The 16933-nt window shown below is 38.8% G+C and overlaps 1 protein-coding gene across 2 annotated transcripts in view; it reads right to left on the bottom strand.

Moving 5' to 3' along the window:
• LOC128019635 (neuropilin-2) overlaps positions 1-15432 on the bottom strand; it is a 66367-nt gene extending 50935 nt beyond the window's left edge. The window contains exons 1-2 of one of the 2 annotated variants that reach the window (XM_052605719.1): positions 14567-15432; positions 6099-6273 (exon numbers count right to left, since the gene is read on the bottom strand). In XM_052605719.1, coding sequence (XP_052461679.1) covers positions 6099-6273; positions 14567-14636 — 245 coding nt within the window. In that variant the 5' untranslated portion in view covers positions 14637-15432. The remainder of the gene's footprint in view (positions 1-6098; positions 6274-14566) is intronic. The other variant, XM_052605718.1, reaches the window with a different exon arrangement.
• Between the last annotated feature and the right edge of the window lie 1501 nt (positions 15433-16933).

Genomic DNA, 16933 nt, shown 5'->3' with positions numbered 1-16933 from the left:
GCAATCTGAAATATCAGAGAGCAATCTGTATTGAAGGCTACTGAACCTAATAAAGAATTAACATTTTCTGTTATATACCCGTTTATAACTGACCACTTTATGTTGTTATGTTTTATGTTGTCATTCTCATATCTGTTCTGTAAGCCCTTATGAAACAAAAATATATTGCAGTATATTGGAAAATATCATGTAATATATTAGCATATATTCTTATATATATTAATTTTTTTCCAATATATTAAAATATATTGAAAGTGGCAATCATTTGTATATTTTGCAATATATTATATAATATATGTATCATCAATATATTATTAAATGTATTCAAAAATATAAAATATTAGAAAATAAAAAGGGTAAATAATATATTACAATATATCACAATATATTTTAAGAAATATATTGGTAAATATATTTTCCTTTTGTAAGGGAGTGTATAGCAAGCCAATAATGGTCATAACAGATATGCCTGTACTCTGAGAATGATGTGATATGTGTGGGAGACCTGTGTGTCCCCCTTGAGTCCTGTCCGGCTTCACACAATCCATCGATTCTTCATTACAAGCGGAAAACTGGCATTGATCAGAAGTACCCCTGGGGAGCCGCACGGAGTGATGATATCATTCGCTAATGTTGACCTCACTCGAGAAGAAATCTAGCTGTGAGTTTAGACGTGTTCATTTGTCAAATCTATCACGGATAAAGCCCCACGCCGAGAGACAGTGGGGGGAACTGCTGTGTAAAATTGTTCCTTTCATAGACGTTCAACGTCAGTCATGAGCAACTAAGAGGCTAGTCTGTACACACGGCTAGCGTACTGTAGTAGTATCACTACCGTCCCCTGTGAGGTTACTACAGAAACAAAGGCAGCTGTCTCCACTCCCCAGCTGGAGACAGTGGGGTGTCCCGGGGTCTGTGATCATGGCTCTGCATGTGGCTGGAGTTGAGACGTCTAAAAATGCTCTCGGGCGATCGTCAGTTCATATATCCCTCATCACAGAAGATAATACAGAGATGTCACCGAACACGAGGCCTCGGCTCCCCTAGTTGTAGTCAGAGTGTGAAGTGTGTCACTGTAAATATACTATTTATATACTATATATATATATATATATATAAAACATGTAGAACGATGTTTGATGAATGATGACAGTCTGGAAGCCTCAGGATTGTTATTGCTGAATTTGTAAAATCCCCAGGATGAAGGAGAACAGAACAGCCATTCCTTGTGCATTAATATGTTGTTTAGATAATATCAAAAACTGGAATACTGTGCCAGAGGGAGGAAACGAAAGTGTAAAGAGTGGGGAAGAAGAAAAACAGATAAAGATGAAAGAGAGGGATAGAGTAAGAGAGTGGTAAAGGAGAGAGAGAGAACCATGACTTCAGTCTGCTCAACCCTGTTTCTTTAACCATGTCATTCAGACGAGCAGCTTTGCTGATTGCATTACAGATATATCATGATAAATCATCCAATGCTTATTATATTTATTTCACAATAATCTATTTATAACTTTTAGGAGCAGGACACATCTGATGCTGTGCCAAGAAGCTGTGGAACACTCTGGTGAATTCAAATGAAGCTGGTACGACAAGTGAAACTAGTGTCTTTCGTTTAAGTGCTGAGACAGGCTGGACCTGTAACCTTTGATAGATTTACTTTTTCTTTTGCATTGCATTGCATCTGGTCATTGTCATCCAACTGATATACCAGAGTGCTCTGGATTTCATCGAGTATAAATGGTGCACTTCTCTCCTCTCATCTTTACTCATCCTTTTCTTGACCTAATGGCTGTGTTCCAAAACAATTTAAAGATGAGCTACAGACACAAGGTCTTTTCCAAAAAGTAGGCAAGATAATTAGTGCACTCATGATGAAATGATGATGAAAAACATCTCTGAAAAAAAAATTGTGCTTTCCTCTATAATATCTTCTTTTGGCCAAATTCCTTGGTACCACTGCATGTATCCATAACAGAAAAGTGCACAGCAATAATTATTAATTTCTATCTATTATATCTGAAATATACCTAAATTACATTTAATACAATACGAATGATTTAATAAGCAATAAACAGAATACACAATACAACAACAAATTTTATTTAAAAATTTTAAAAGCACAGATGAAAATGAATACGTTTTTTTTGTATGTATATTGTGTGCTCTTTATTGCAATGCTTATTAGAGGATCACAATGTTAGCTTAGCAACATGCTAATTTCAGATTGTGAGTTGAGTGTCCCATGCTGATCTAAACACTGGATGCCTGGCCAGGTTTTAGAAAGAGGTACTGGCTCCAAAGTGGCATCGTTTGCTTTAGTAAAAACTGTTTGAGAGCCCACCTTCAGTCTCCCTGAAGAGCACTGGAAGATCTGTGGAGGAAGTGTTTGCAGTGACAGTGTGGCTGGATTATCAGCACTCTTTACTTCATCTATGTGTGATGAGAGAGGGAGCTGAATAGGAAATGTGGAATAAAGCAATGCTGAGAATGGGACGTGCCTTGGGAGATGAGTCACTTTAATCAGACACAATGTATGTGTGAGCGAGAAAATGGAAGGAGAGAGAAACCAACATCAGTGGATCTCATTGTGTTTTGCTTGTGGACTAACAAGTCCTCAGTTGACTAGCTTTGCTAGAAAAACAATGTTTGTATACCAACTTCGAGTTAACCAAAACTGATTAACCAGTACCAAACCAGCCTAGACCAATATGGAAATTCATATAAGAGCTGCCCTTTTGAAATTGGAGGAGGAGGAGTGAGAATTACATACCAATGAGGAAACAATGGATAAAAAAGGGAGATTATGATAGAGTTGAAGGAGAAATGAGTCGAAAGAGGAAACATAAGGGTGTGGTGGCAGTTGAGCAGACTAAACTTCATGAGGTCAAAGGGGAAACCTTGTAGCACAGCCAGTTTTCACACTTTTGTGCATATAAACGTCTGTCAGCTAGGAATGAGATGCCTGGATATGATCCCTGAGCTGCATAATCATATCTGACAGGGAAAACACTTCAGGTTAAATAAATTAAGCCAGTTTGGTGTCCAGTGGAAAGATACTGAGTTGTTACTACCTCAGGATCAACATAGATCAAATGAATAGCCTATACCACACTTCACCCAGCCCTGCGTCTGTAAGTCTCCACATCACAATTAAATGATCTGTCTGCTTCACAAATATGTGAGCTATGTGACAGTTTTGTTTTGCAAAGCTAATGCGAGAATCAGATGTGGCTGTGCTTAAGCATGTTAATGGATAGATCATTTTACAACTTATTAAAGAAGTGCTTGTGTTTACTAGGCATTTACAATTCCCCAACAGAACTCAACAGTCCCAACTTTGTCCTTAATTAATCTGCCGGCAATAATCGCTAGAAAAAAACAGCAGGGAACAAGTCAGGGAGTTTAAAGAAACAAAAGACCTAGGGTGATGATTTTAGCCGAGAGAAGTCTGGCTTTAAGTTAAACAGAAGAGACTGATGTATAACTTGTGAATTTATGAGGCCTACAGATCAGGCTTAACAGTTGATTTCATCATCTTTGTGTGCTAGACTGAAATCCTGGCTGTAAATAACCATACTTAACCTTAATGTGGTTTAAATGGTCACAAGGATTCAGAGAGAGATATAGAGGAGGAGAAAAGGGTCAGGATGATGATCAGCTTAAAATAACACTTTACAATCACATAACATATTATTAGGGCCGGGACTCGATTAAAAAAAAAAATAATCTAATTAATTAGAGGCTTTGTAATTAATTAATCGAAATTAATCGCATTTTAATCGCATATAAATATTTGACCTGAGAACAATGAGAAGTAATTTTTTTTCACATGGATTTATAGTATACCATTGAATAATAACTGAATACATAAGCTTAAGTAACAAAATATTGTTTATTTTTGTTCAACCAAGTCTAGCAGACCAGTGCAATTTTTGCCATTAAGTGTAGCAATAGCATATTTAGAAACAATTTAGAAATAGTATATTTCAGAAATTCAGGAAGCTTATAGGTGCTGGAACTTTCTGTAAACTGTTTTTTAAGTAAAACACAATACTGTCAAGTACATTCAGAACATTGAAAACCTCTCTCTGTTGCTTCAGAGGTCCAACACTCTTTAACCTTGGCCAAAACAATAAAGAGTTCAACATAAACTGTTGCACCAACAAAATAATACATAGTTCAACATAAAGTGTAAAGTCCACGCTAGCTGCTATATGTTTCGCGTTTAGGTGATACTTGAGACTCGATGAGCTGCGGTGATATGCGAACGCTAGTTGGTGCTTCAGTATAATCGGTCCGCCGAAACTCATCCAGTGAGAAACGTTCCGCGGTGCAAAAATAAGTTATTAAAGATGCGGGAATTTTTTTTTCTGTAATTAATTAATCTTAATTAACGCGTTATTTTTTGTGTAATTAATTAATCTCGAATAACGCGTTAAAATCCCGGCCCTACATATTATACATTTTGAATATATATGTTTTTAGATATTTAAATATAATTAAATATAAAAATGTATTTGAGTATATACTTTTTTAAATATAATAATGTATGCATTACTATTTTTGCAAACATATATTTTTTTTTATAATTTAAACATTTACATAGATTAATACACATTCTAAAAATATTTGTGCATAATAACTAACACAACCAATATAGCAATCACAAGGCAACGTGCTATAAACCACGCAGAATACCTTAGCAACCACATAACGACACCCTGGTAACCACCCATAACACCCTAGTATCTACTTTGGCCCGCACAAACAGCGCTCACATTGTCTACAAAAAACATAAAAATCTTGACTGAACATTTGTAGCGGAGCAGCAGATGGGAGCGAAGATGGAAGGTTAAAAAAAGAGACATCTGTTTCAAGTCTTAGAACTGGTTGTGTTAACCTGAGAACTACGGGAGACCGTCCACTTTCCTCTTTTCCAAATGTAGCAATGTGTCTTATTCAATGTGGAGTTCTGTTTACTAATGGACACGCAAATAAATCCTCTGCGGGAGGAAAGCACGGAAAAGGATGTGTGATGTAATGGAACGTGCCGCATCTTCTGTCAATCAAGCCAAGGGTGGAGGGAGAAAGAGAGACGAAAATTACAACAGTACTATCCCGTGCACAAACCACTAAGGAGTAAGCAGAGTGCTGGAATGAAACACATATCAGACTTTCCTGTCTCTCTCCTATGATCTCTCTCTCTCTCTCTCTCTCTCTGTTGATGTGCTCACTGGAAGTGCTCAGTGAAGACACTTTCAACAAAAGCGTCTGAAAAATTAATGCTCCGATTTCAACAAAGGAAAGTCAAAAGCCATCCCATAAATCTCTCTTTAAAAACACTGCTATGTATAATTAATAGTTCCAAAATGTTAATAAATGTCAAAAGGACAAAGGGCAATATTCAGCGATAAGAGTGAGAGAGCTGGAAGTGGCAGGTTGTGACAGGCTTTGTGGCTCTGCCGAGAAAGGGTTGTAAAACATGACTCATGAATGTCAAAGTCTTCACTAGCGACTGCTAATTCCCCTCGAATTCGTCCCACTTTACGAATCATGCTTTAAAACAAATCCACCCAAACTGTGAAAATACAGTGAAACTCCATGCACCATGCAATCCTGACCACGCTCTGTGCATTTCTGCTGCCATCCAACAGAGGGAGGAGTCAGCACAGCTGCTGGTGAAGCACATGCAAGTTTTCATGATCCCCAGAAATGTGTGTCAAAGCTTTGTTTATTGGATTTTTAATTAAAGTGAAGAGAGTGTGTATATAATGTCAACTACAGCCAGACTCATTAGGGCATCACAGGACGGCTCCAATAATCACTAGGCAAGAAACATCAGCAGTCTTTTCCGGATCAACTTATTTTTTAAAAGAGGCATATTAAACAGCAGAATTAATAAAATACTATTCATTATATAAAAGAAAGTAAACGAGATTGCCTTGTCGCTTCTTGGGTGTATGAAATACAGACTTGTCAGTTTTGATATACTCCTCTTTATTTCTGTTTCTTCCTCATCATATGGTTATGAATATATAGTTTCTTTATACATAGAGCTTCTTAATCAATCTTCAGCCTCAACATTTTCTACTCACCTGCAGTCCAGTTTCTCCAGCTCAAAGTGCGGGTTGAAGTTTAGGACGATACGCTGGGACGGTTCGGGTGCTGTGATCACCCATCGGCAGTTCTGGTGGGGCGGGTACTCCAGCGGGTAACCGGGTGTGGTGATGTATCCTGCGTCACTGGCATCCAAATGCCCACCACATGGCTCTGTGACAAAGAGATATGAAATATGATTCAGCTTCACGCAAATTTTCCAGCTGCTCTCTGAAAATGTGTCTAATCACATCAGTTGGTATAACCTAGTGAATTTATATTAACTGAATAATAATAAATAAAACATTGGACTTCCAACCAGTTAATTTAGATGCTACTCAATGGCCATTTTTTAGCTGATTGAAGTGATTCGGTACACATGAATCAATATGACACAAACGATTCTAATTGAGTAAAAAGGAAAAAGCTGACCTCTGCTAGTCAATAAGTGAAGCAGTCATGACTCCGCAACTAAAGGCTTTTGTTCTGTGTCCCGATGTTTAATACGAATCAACACAAACCGGGAAATCAAAGAATCTGCTGTGTCCAGTGTCAAACGCGCTTGTCCCAGCTGTCATCTGGTATACAACTATATCACTGACAAGCAATCTAAAAACATTAAGACACAATCTTCAAAATAAAAACCACTCTATCAAACATGACAAGCTATTCAGTGACAGGAAGTGTGTCTGAATGGGGTCAAAGGTCAACCCAATGCTGCAAGGAGCACCGTGATCATTCACAAAGATGCCTTTCTGTGTAGAAAGCGCAGAGATAGTGCACTCATTCTCTGTCTCCCATGCCTGTGTTTACCATTCTCTTCCTGAACAAGCCCTCGGCTCCAACAGCTCAAATAATTGATATAGCTCTCATTCATTATTGCTCTTATCATAGTATTGAGGCACAGCTGTTTAACCTCGGCTAGAGTGATACGATGTCAGCGTGCACCGAACACACATGTTTGAGGAGAGGCAGTGTATAAATGTTTTAAGGTGTGGAGGCACAGAATGATTCACGGTGGCTTCAGGAACTTGCCTAAAGAAGATATTTTGAAGAATGCTTCTTGAACTGTTCTTGAGGACACAAATAAAGTCATTGGGGTCCAATGATGTTTTGGACAAAAGCATTTGAAACATTCTTCAGAGCATCTTCTTTGGTTTCTGCAGGCATTAGAAAGTCAAACAGGCTTGAAATGACATGTGGTTGAGTAAACAATATATAATATATATATATATATATATATATATATATATATATATATATATATATATATATATATATATATATATATATATATATATATATATAATGATTTCAGGGTTGACGGTTCCTTTAAAAATAAAACTTTCTATAATCGGAACGCACTACAATCAATACAAATAGCAGTTGAAAGCAGTGTCCCCCAAATGTGTAGAACTCAGATCACAGGCGTTCCAATTCTGTGGAACTCTGTGGTGGTGGATTCTGTGTGGTCCTGCTCGTCATACACCAGCAGTGGCCCTGCAAGGATGGACATACAGCACGCACTTTGCTGCTGTTACTTATAATTCACAACAAACACACCGCAACCAAAATGCACAGAGCTGATGTTCTAGCGTCACACATAGTGGCCCAGTGGGGACGCTGGAAGGAGTTCAGAGAAAGTGAGAGCTTTGATTGACAGTTTGAGGTCTGTGGCTGGTTTCCACAGCACTTTCTGTGAACAATTACAACTCATCTGTATTGTACACTTGATCTCTCACACTCAGTCACTGACTTTCTCACCGATGGAAAACAAGATTGATGGGATAGGATGCGACCTCTTCATACCTTCCAGATTTACACTGCTTTCAAAGGATGCTGCAACTAAACCAGGCAAAATGCATCCTGAAACCAGCAGACCACTCACCTCTACTACGATGATACATCAAATACTGATAGGGTGATGAAATCAGGTGATTGCAACACAACAGAACTTCAGGTGGTGACATTTGGAAAGTTATGACTACAGTGCTAAAGTGGTTTCAAAACCAAAAGGAAACAAAACTTCAGGAAATAACAATAAATTATTGTTTCTTGCACCACCAATCATGAACAAATTACAAAAGGCAACCTTACAGTAGTACCTAATAGCCACACAACAGCTGAATTTAATATATATATATTTTTTTTTTGCATGTGCAATTTTTTTTTTATATTAGAGACTAGATGTCTGACATACCAATTTATCTAGAATATTATATATTATTTTTTTAAATATTAATATTTTTATTTATATGATTACATTTGGTATATATATATATATATATATATATATATATATATATATATATATATGTTTTTTTTTTTTGTTTTTTGTTTTTTCAGTAGTTTTATTTTTTTCATATATATTTGAAAGATTTATATTTTCAGTGGTGCTGTGCTTTAGCTGTTAAACCTAAACCGTTTGCATAAAAAAAAAAAAAAAAAAAAACATAAAAAAAACATCTTGGAAGTCTTTAGATTCTTCCATTCTAAAGCACCATTGCTAGAGAGAAACATGCAGATGGCCGTCTTTGTCAGATGAATCAGATTTCATGCTGTTTCCGAGTGTCCCATTTCTAACACTGCATTTTTAAGACAGCATGTCAAATAAAAAATAGCCCAAGTTTTAAGCCGCATCTTGAGCCCCCTGTGTTCTGTTGCATGCTGTTGCGCTCCGTCCAGCTGTTTTCCAACACTACAGTGTGCCTTTACGTAAATGCATCTCATCAACCTGAAACTTTCTGACTAGTCGTTCAGTCAACACACTGACTAGTTGAATTTGGAAATATGTAGTTTTGAACTAAACACAGTCCTTTAGGATGCATCGGAACAATCCCAGCATCATCAATTTCTCATATGTTAAAGGTCAATTCGTTTGTGTCTGTGTGTGCTTGTAGAAAGGAGGGTCGAAAGGCTGGCCCTCATTAGGAGGTGTTCTTCCTCCCTAAGCTCTGACAGTGCAGAGATTCATTTCCACTCGGAGCAGAGAGAACGACAGACACTGCAGTAGTGTTATGTTGCGGTATGTGGTGGCCTCATGAATTATTGTGTCTGTACTGCTAAAGGAGTCTATCCATCTACAGTCTCTGCCACATGCTATCACAGCAGTATGCAGCCCTGTATGCAGTGTGAATGACTTTGGCTGTATTTGCCATTCTTGTGGATGATTTGCTGTGCACCAAGTACAGATGAAAGTTATGTGTTGGGGAATGGAAACGTTGCTGAAAACATTAAAAATGATTTTGTTCCCAGAACTTTTTAAAGGTGCACAACTAAAAAGTTTTTAAAAAGCATACAGAAATGAACGGTTCTTGTGTTTAAAATCCTGTCCACTCACATGAGATTAATAATACAAGCTAATAATAGCATTTTTAATTTTACATGGAACAGATCGCCTTATGGAAAGACATTTTGAGATCACAATGTAATATAAAAATATATTTTTAAATAACAAAAATGTATTATACATATAGCGCATTTCTAAAATTGCATCAACAACGCGCAAATCCAACATCCAGACCACTAGATGTCAGTATAAGTATGTGCGCAGGTAAAATTACTTAATTGGATCACAAAATTATAAACTGTGCAAAGTTGTACTTGCAGTGTCGGCATGCCAAATTATATCACACTGTTCAATAGGAACGGAATCTACAAATAGATCTAAAAAATGTCTTTAACCCAAAACGTTGGTGCATATTCTACATCCACACCACTATGTGTACAGTAAGTCTAAGACAACAGACTAACCAGCTAGTGCAACAAACAAAAATGACTGTGTGCACCTGGAAACTGACCTGTATTATTTGGGTCAAAACATCACACTGTTCAAACTGAATAGCCTATACTAACAGAGCCCCTACAATTCACAAAATCAAATCTTGGCTGAACCAATCAATGGCTTGGGCAAATCAATAGTATCTTCCATCCTCACTAAGCATAAGACTCAGCACATGAATGCTCACTATTCGGCACAACGTGTTCTGCGGAGTACACACAACAACATCCACAGATCTCATCCTGTCAGTGCTTTCGGTGATGGCACCCTGTTCCCCTCCTCTCTCCGCCTGACTTCCTGCAGGATTGAGGATGCTGCCGGTAGGTAGGCCTGCCGCCGGGCCCCTCGCTTTAAGGCCATAAGTAACTGTAAACGGTGCTAAGCAGGTGGGTGGGAGAACGAGATTGGAGCTTTATTATTTATGGGTTTCTTGCTTGTTTTGAATTTCATCCCAATAGCACTGTTTCAGCACTTTTCCAGCGCCTGCCACACGAGAGTGAGTGAACGAGTGCCGGCGCATTTCCTGGAGCGAATACAAAGATCTGACCTTCTTTTAGTTGATTTACAGGTGCATTTTCTGCTGAGGGAGTGCTAATATTACCCATTACACGAGACGGAAAAGAGAAGAAAACAGTGCAGTGAGCAAACATGACAACAAACTGCAGTGATTTACATAATGGCCAAGGTTGGAGGAGAATCCGGTGTGTTTATCAGTTCAAACTGTTTAGAAATTGTCCCATCATTCAAACTGAAGAATTTGATTCTGTTTAAACTCTGCGCTTCATGGGTCGCTGATCAAGAAACTTTACGGGTGAGGTTACATTTACTTTTGGTCTGCAGAATTTTGAGGGCAAGTCAGGTCAGTCCATCAGGAATCTGTGCGATTGGGAGTTTCACATGAGGGCAGATTTTGCAGAAGTTGTTCATGTGAATTCGCAACAGCAACCAACCGAAAGCTGCTCGGTTTGAAAGTGATTTCCATGTGAGCTATGCTTCAGATATAACTTCATTGTTAACAATAGCCAATAGACCTTTTTTTTCAAATGAAATGTGACTGTACCTTATTCAAAAGGAATGTTTTTCTGCAAAAAGGCTCTGTGATATATATATGTAATCTGAAGAGATTAGACATGAAATGCACCCTGCTGGTCTCATCTGTAGCACTGGTAACAAACTCAGGCCCCGTCCACACGGAAACCCGTTTCTGTGAATATGCACAAATTTTTTATTGGATAGGCGTTTCATCCACACGGATCCGGCGTTTTCATAAGGTGAAACCGCTATTTTTTGAAACCGGGTACCAGAGTGGATACATTTGAAAACGCCGTCTTTGCGTATTCATCTGGACGGCTAATCCGTATATTTTCTGAAACAATGACGTCATCAGCCCACGTCTCCCCCCTAGTCAGACACCTCTACGTCACGTAACAGCAACAAAAACATGAACAAACACTGAACGATTGTCTTTATATTAACTAACATTAACACTGATTAATAAATGTATTGTTCCATGGTCGTTTGTGTACCACGCGCAAGGTTTATGAGCATAGTCCAAGTCTTCTTCTCTGTTTTTAGTGTATCTATGTGGCAGAATTACAGTGCCACATACTGGTCTGGCATGTATACTACATCATTTTGCGGTTTCGTGTGGACGCGGATATTTCTTGAGACGAGGAAAAAAAAGATCGGATTGGGGTAAACTCCGTCTCCATGTGGACGGGGCCTCAGTGTTAGAACAGTGGATTGTAGTACACTTAAAGTACCTTAAACACACACAAAGACATTGCCAGAAGTCCACATCTGCTTTTCATCAGCATCAACAGTATAAAGGGATCAGAAGAGGTGCTGCTGGACGAAACTTAATGCTACACACACACATATAAAGTGAAGCTGTAACAGGACTAAAAGCAGGTGACTGCCATTAAGAGCTGGATGAACAACTCAAAAGTGAAGCTCAGAACCAATCGCCTATAAAACCAAAGATGTGCGCATGGAAAATGAAATAAACTCGGGGCCATCAAACAGCAGAAAACGAACATGACAAATGGGCTTAGCAGGGATCCGATGAATCTTTAAAGAGATCCTATTCACTCCATACGCTCATATTCCCTTGGAAATTTGGCACCACACATCGCAGTCTCTCTTATGCGTACTAAACTGGGATTTTAAAGCGGCTACCCATTGAGTTTGCTCTGGTAGCTGCAGTTTATATGGAGCGTGTTGGGGATCTGCAGGTGGTCAGGTGTATCTGCACAGCTGCAAAAGCATGTAATCAATCGCAGCGTTGCCTCCAGGCGCAGACGACCAAGGCTTTGCCAACAACATGCTCTTTGCACTCATACCAGTAAGTACAATGGAAAAATATTGAAAAGCATCCGGACATGCTGTCTTTCAGGCTCAAACATGTAGACTCACATGCATCTGCATGCTAACACACACACTCATCTGCTCGGCAGCCATGACCGCCGCCACGGGAGAGGAGCTGGAAAATATCAGCAGCTGCCTCGCGAAAGTCAATAAGGTTTCTCATTTTCAGGAAGTGAAAGGAAGGAATCACAGTGATGAGAAACTTAGAGCGGCGCTGTTCTGTCTTATTACATTCTATCTGTACTAGAACAAGAGGCTTCAGCCCCCTATCGTTTAGTGTGTGCTTCATCAGCTGCTAAGTCCAGCTCACTTCAGCAGGGCTTCGCGTCCCAGCAGTAGATGGTTAAGCCATTCTCCCTCTCTCAAATCCATTCATCCATCTGATTCAGACCATCTGAAGCTTAACAGGGCTAATTAAGGCACTGTTGTTGTGTTGGAAAGATAGCTGGGCTTTTAGAAGGACCCCTGTGGAGAGCTCTCTCTTGGATCAGGTGCAGATCCCAACACAGATCTGCTGGGTCTGGCAGCACTGCCATCGACATTTGGTTGGAAAGTACTGCTAATGCTAGTCCAAAAAAACATTACTGGAGGAAAAATGTTAAAAGAGACCTAACAAAAACTTAAAAGGAATTCTGTCTCAATGTATTCACCCTAATGAGTTTCTTCCATGAAACACAAAAGGACACTTTAGCAGTCTCAGTTCTCTTCCACCGTATGAAATAAAGATGCAACAGAAGTAAATGGTGACTGACACTGTCATTCCCTACCGTTCTACCTAACATCTCCTTTTGTGTTGCAAAGAGGGCTGTTTGAAACAATGTGAGAGTGAGTAAATGATGACACAATATTTCTTTTTTAGTGAACTAATCATCTAAGTAGATTATCTCATTTCTTCCTGCAGAAAAATGACTCAATTTTTATTGTATTGTTCATGTTACTATGTATTTGTATACTTAGTAATACTAAAGAAAACTTTATATTTTGTGAGGCTGCTTGCAATTCCATATTGTTATATTTACAGTAGAGTATAACAACATGCAAAAAACAAACAAACAAACCATGAGAAATATATAAATATTTGAGACGTAAATGATCGCGTGGTACGTAAGATTACACCCAAAAGCGTAAACTACAACAGCAAAAATCCCTGTTTAAAAATCCCCTTCAAACTATTTGGCATTAGTTTTCACGCACGACAGAGATAAACTCAAGAAACCACGTCCACTCTGTGAAAGCAAAGATCTTTTACACGTATGTCTATTCATAAAACAAAATTTCGAGGTTAATCATGTCATTCTATATATTGTTTTTTGTGATTTGTGAAAATGTTACATTTACAGTACTTTTTAAAGGTTTACCTTACATATATTTCAATGTATTAGTGGTTGAAGTGAGTTTTATCAGTCTGGTAGGTTAATAAAACTCGCTAAAGTCTCTCAAATCGAGAAACACCAGCGAGGAGTGTAAATGTCAAATAAAGGCGAGCATATTAAAATATGAAAAATACAAAATCTAATCGTGTATACACATAATTATGTGCACAGATACAAAGACAACATATCGCCTATAAATTCTGTATTTCAGCTGATATTCTCCATGAGAGTCGCTGGAGGTGCACAAATACAGTCGTCAAGAATAAAGTAAACATGACACGGGAACACTATGACTGGAACAACACCGTGCATGATGGGTTACGACTTTGTAGGTCAAAAATACATTTATGGCGTGCTTAAGGCGGCCTAATTTAGGATCCCGTTCGTGGCATGAAGAGATCTGCTGCGTAATTTACTCTAGAGTTTAAGCGTTTGTGAGAAAAAAATAAATGAAAAATAAATAAAAATAAAAACAATGAACTGTATTACGCGGCTAAATAAACAAACAAACAAACAAACAAACACAAAGTAGTGTCGTGAAAACGTGCTGTGGAGTCCAGTATGAAGCACGACGTTTATCGGAGCTCATCCCGGGTGCGCGTCACCTCCAGCGGCCAGGAGACTGCCAGCGCGCGAGGTGAGCTTTCACACACCACACTAAAACCTTCTGAGAGACTCAACATCTTAGTGTTGACGTTTTGAATTTGTTTTCTGTTTTGACACTCTTTCGTTCTCTCTCTTTTATTAATTTATTAATTTATTGATAAGGTCCGTTTTATCTGGTAGTTGTAGGGTACGATAACAAACCTAAGCAGAATTCAATGAAAATACCCCAAATGGCATCGAAAGCTTAATATATAAATAATTTGTTTGCAGTGCCTTGTACAATATCACACGATAGCATACGCGTAAAAGGGAAACAAATGGCAAAACAATGAAAACTTACCCTCCTCTCCATAAACTAATGTCGCGCACAAGACAAGTAAAGATCCACAGAGCTTTGTGAATAAATCCATCTTTTCCGGGTGATAGTCACCCAGTGCTAGCAGTGGAAATGCTGAAGTTCTTGTGATGTTCTTTGAAAATGTTCTTGTCCGCTGATGATGTATCCACTGAGTCTTGAGTCTGATAACAATTTCTTCCGCCTGCTTTCTCAATGTGCTTCAAAATGCTGGATGCGTAAATTCAACCCAGACTTGGCTGTTTAACATCTCCAGTTATATCCTAAGCAAAAGCAACTTAACAAAAGAAATATAAAACGGCTGAATAAAACTAAACAACTTTCTCTTTCAGGCCGAAAACATGTTTTGGCTTGATTTCCTCGAGCTATAGCAACGAGTGAGTGAGTGAGGTGAGCGGAGCGTTCTCTCGCCTTCAAATCCAACTGACGTGAAGCGTTTTCCCGGTCTAGTCCCCACAGAATCCACCACCAAACGCTCTCGAATGGGAAACACTGCCACAGCGGAAAACTGTCAGAAAAGGGCAGTTCGGATATGGTCTTCTGTGCAGAGGGTGTGTAACTGAAGTCTTGTGATAGAGATACTCCGCGCGCTGTCTCTTTGGCACTGCGCGTCTCTTCGTTTGAGCGCTGAGTCTCGCGCGGCAGCAGCATGTGGATGTAATAACATTAAGGACGGGCGCAGCTATCGCATTACAGTCAGCACCACGGCCCGCCTCTCCAGTCTCTGATTAAAGACCAGCCACTAGTACCGCAGTTACGCTATAAAAAGACGAGCGAGAGAAACACAAGCGCCCACAGCCACACGGGCTCGACAAACGCTCGTGGCTGTGCGAAACCACAGGCTGGTTTGGAAGGCTTCTTCAAGTAGACGATGTATGTATGCTGCTAACAATGGATCACTGACCAATAATAATGTCCAAAATGATAGAATCCTTTAAACGTTTAGTTTTAATCATGTGTGCCAAGTTCTTAGAAAAGCAATCATTGTATTCGTTTTGGTTTTATACAGTTAAAAAAAATGTAGATAATACTGCATATGTAATTTCAAACAACCATCATGTAAACATAAGTAAATACTAGTACTGAACTACATTCCTCGTGAGCAAATTTGAGAATACACAAGTTAATCATTATTATTATTTTTTAGTTTATTTTATATTTTAGTAAAACTTGACTTTTTTAGTAAAAACTAAATTTACTAATGTAAATGCAAGAATATTTTTTTATGTGTATTAATACATTTTTAGAGTGGTTACTCCATTTGTGGTTAACAAAATATGCCTTCAAATAAATAAATAAAGTCCTAGTAAACTAATGATGTTAAATTGTCATTGTTTTATGGTTTACATCATGTTGGTTGCACCACACTGATTTTGGTGAACAAAAGTGAACAACGGAAGGATAACTATGATAATTATGTATAAGCTGCTATTATCTTTGACTGCTCAATACATGGTTGATGATGGAAACCTAACAGTTTTGACGCCCTCCAGTTGACTTTAGGCAGAAAAGTGAAAATGCTGAGTTGAGCCATGCATTAGGTAAGGGAATGTGCATGGTAATATGAGGCTGAGGTTGGATTAATGCAAATGTTTTGACAGCAGGCCAAGGAAAGATGAACAAGGGTATAGGGGTCAAACTTTTAGTAAAAATACAAGAAACTGAACAATCCAATGGTAAAAATTCCATGACGACAGATGTTTGACGGAAACTAAAAACATCTGTTTTTTCTTTCCTTGTGACTGAAGCACTGTTGAAAACACACACACACACACACGCACACACAGTTAAAATAGAACAACAAGCAGAAGTTTGTGGTAGGATGTGTGGGACACTGAGAAAAGGAGAAGAGAAAGCAGAACTTGGGAAAAGCAATGTCCCTCTGGCTCTGCACATCCAGAGTCCTTTAATTTAGGACCCCTGCACTCAAAAAACATATGAAGACAGAAATAAGACACTAAGGCACAGAAAGAGTTTGGGGTTTAGAAAGAACGGCTAGAGTAGACCTCACCAACCACACTGTGCACATCAAAGCTTCGACATCCATGCGAGGAGCCCAAACTTTCAGATATGTTCTTGTGCACAGATCTCTTTAGATCCACCCAATACAAGGCCAATGAGGCCCCCATTCCGCCACTAAATACAGTGGCTTTAATAACACAGCATTTCCTCGCAGTTCCCAAAATAAACTTCTCTTTCCCCAACCACCCTGAAGACATTCTGCACATGCTCGACACAATGACAGCAGGCAGCTGGGGAAGCACGGGGAAGTTTTTCTTAGCTTTTGATGCCTTGTCAGTTTCAGGTCATGTCTCATTGAAGTCAGATGATTAGTCATGTGTGGTGTTGTGC

Source organism: Carassius gibelio, chromosome A9, assembly GCF_023724105.1.
Source record: "Carassius gibelio isolate Cgi1373 ecotype wild population from Czech Republic chromosome A9, carGib1.2-hapl.c, whole genome shotgun sequence".
Lineage (NCBI taxonomy): Eukaryota > Metazoa > Chordata > Actinopteri > Cypriniformes > Cyprinidae > Carassius > Carassius gibelio.
This window is presented reverse-complemented; position numbering and strand designations above follow the sequence as displayed.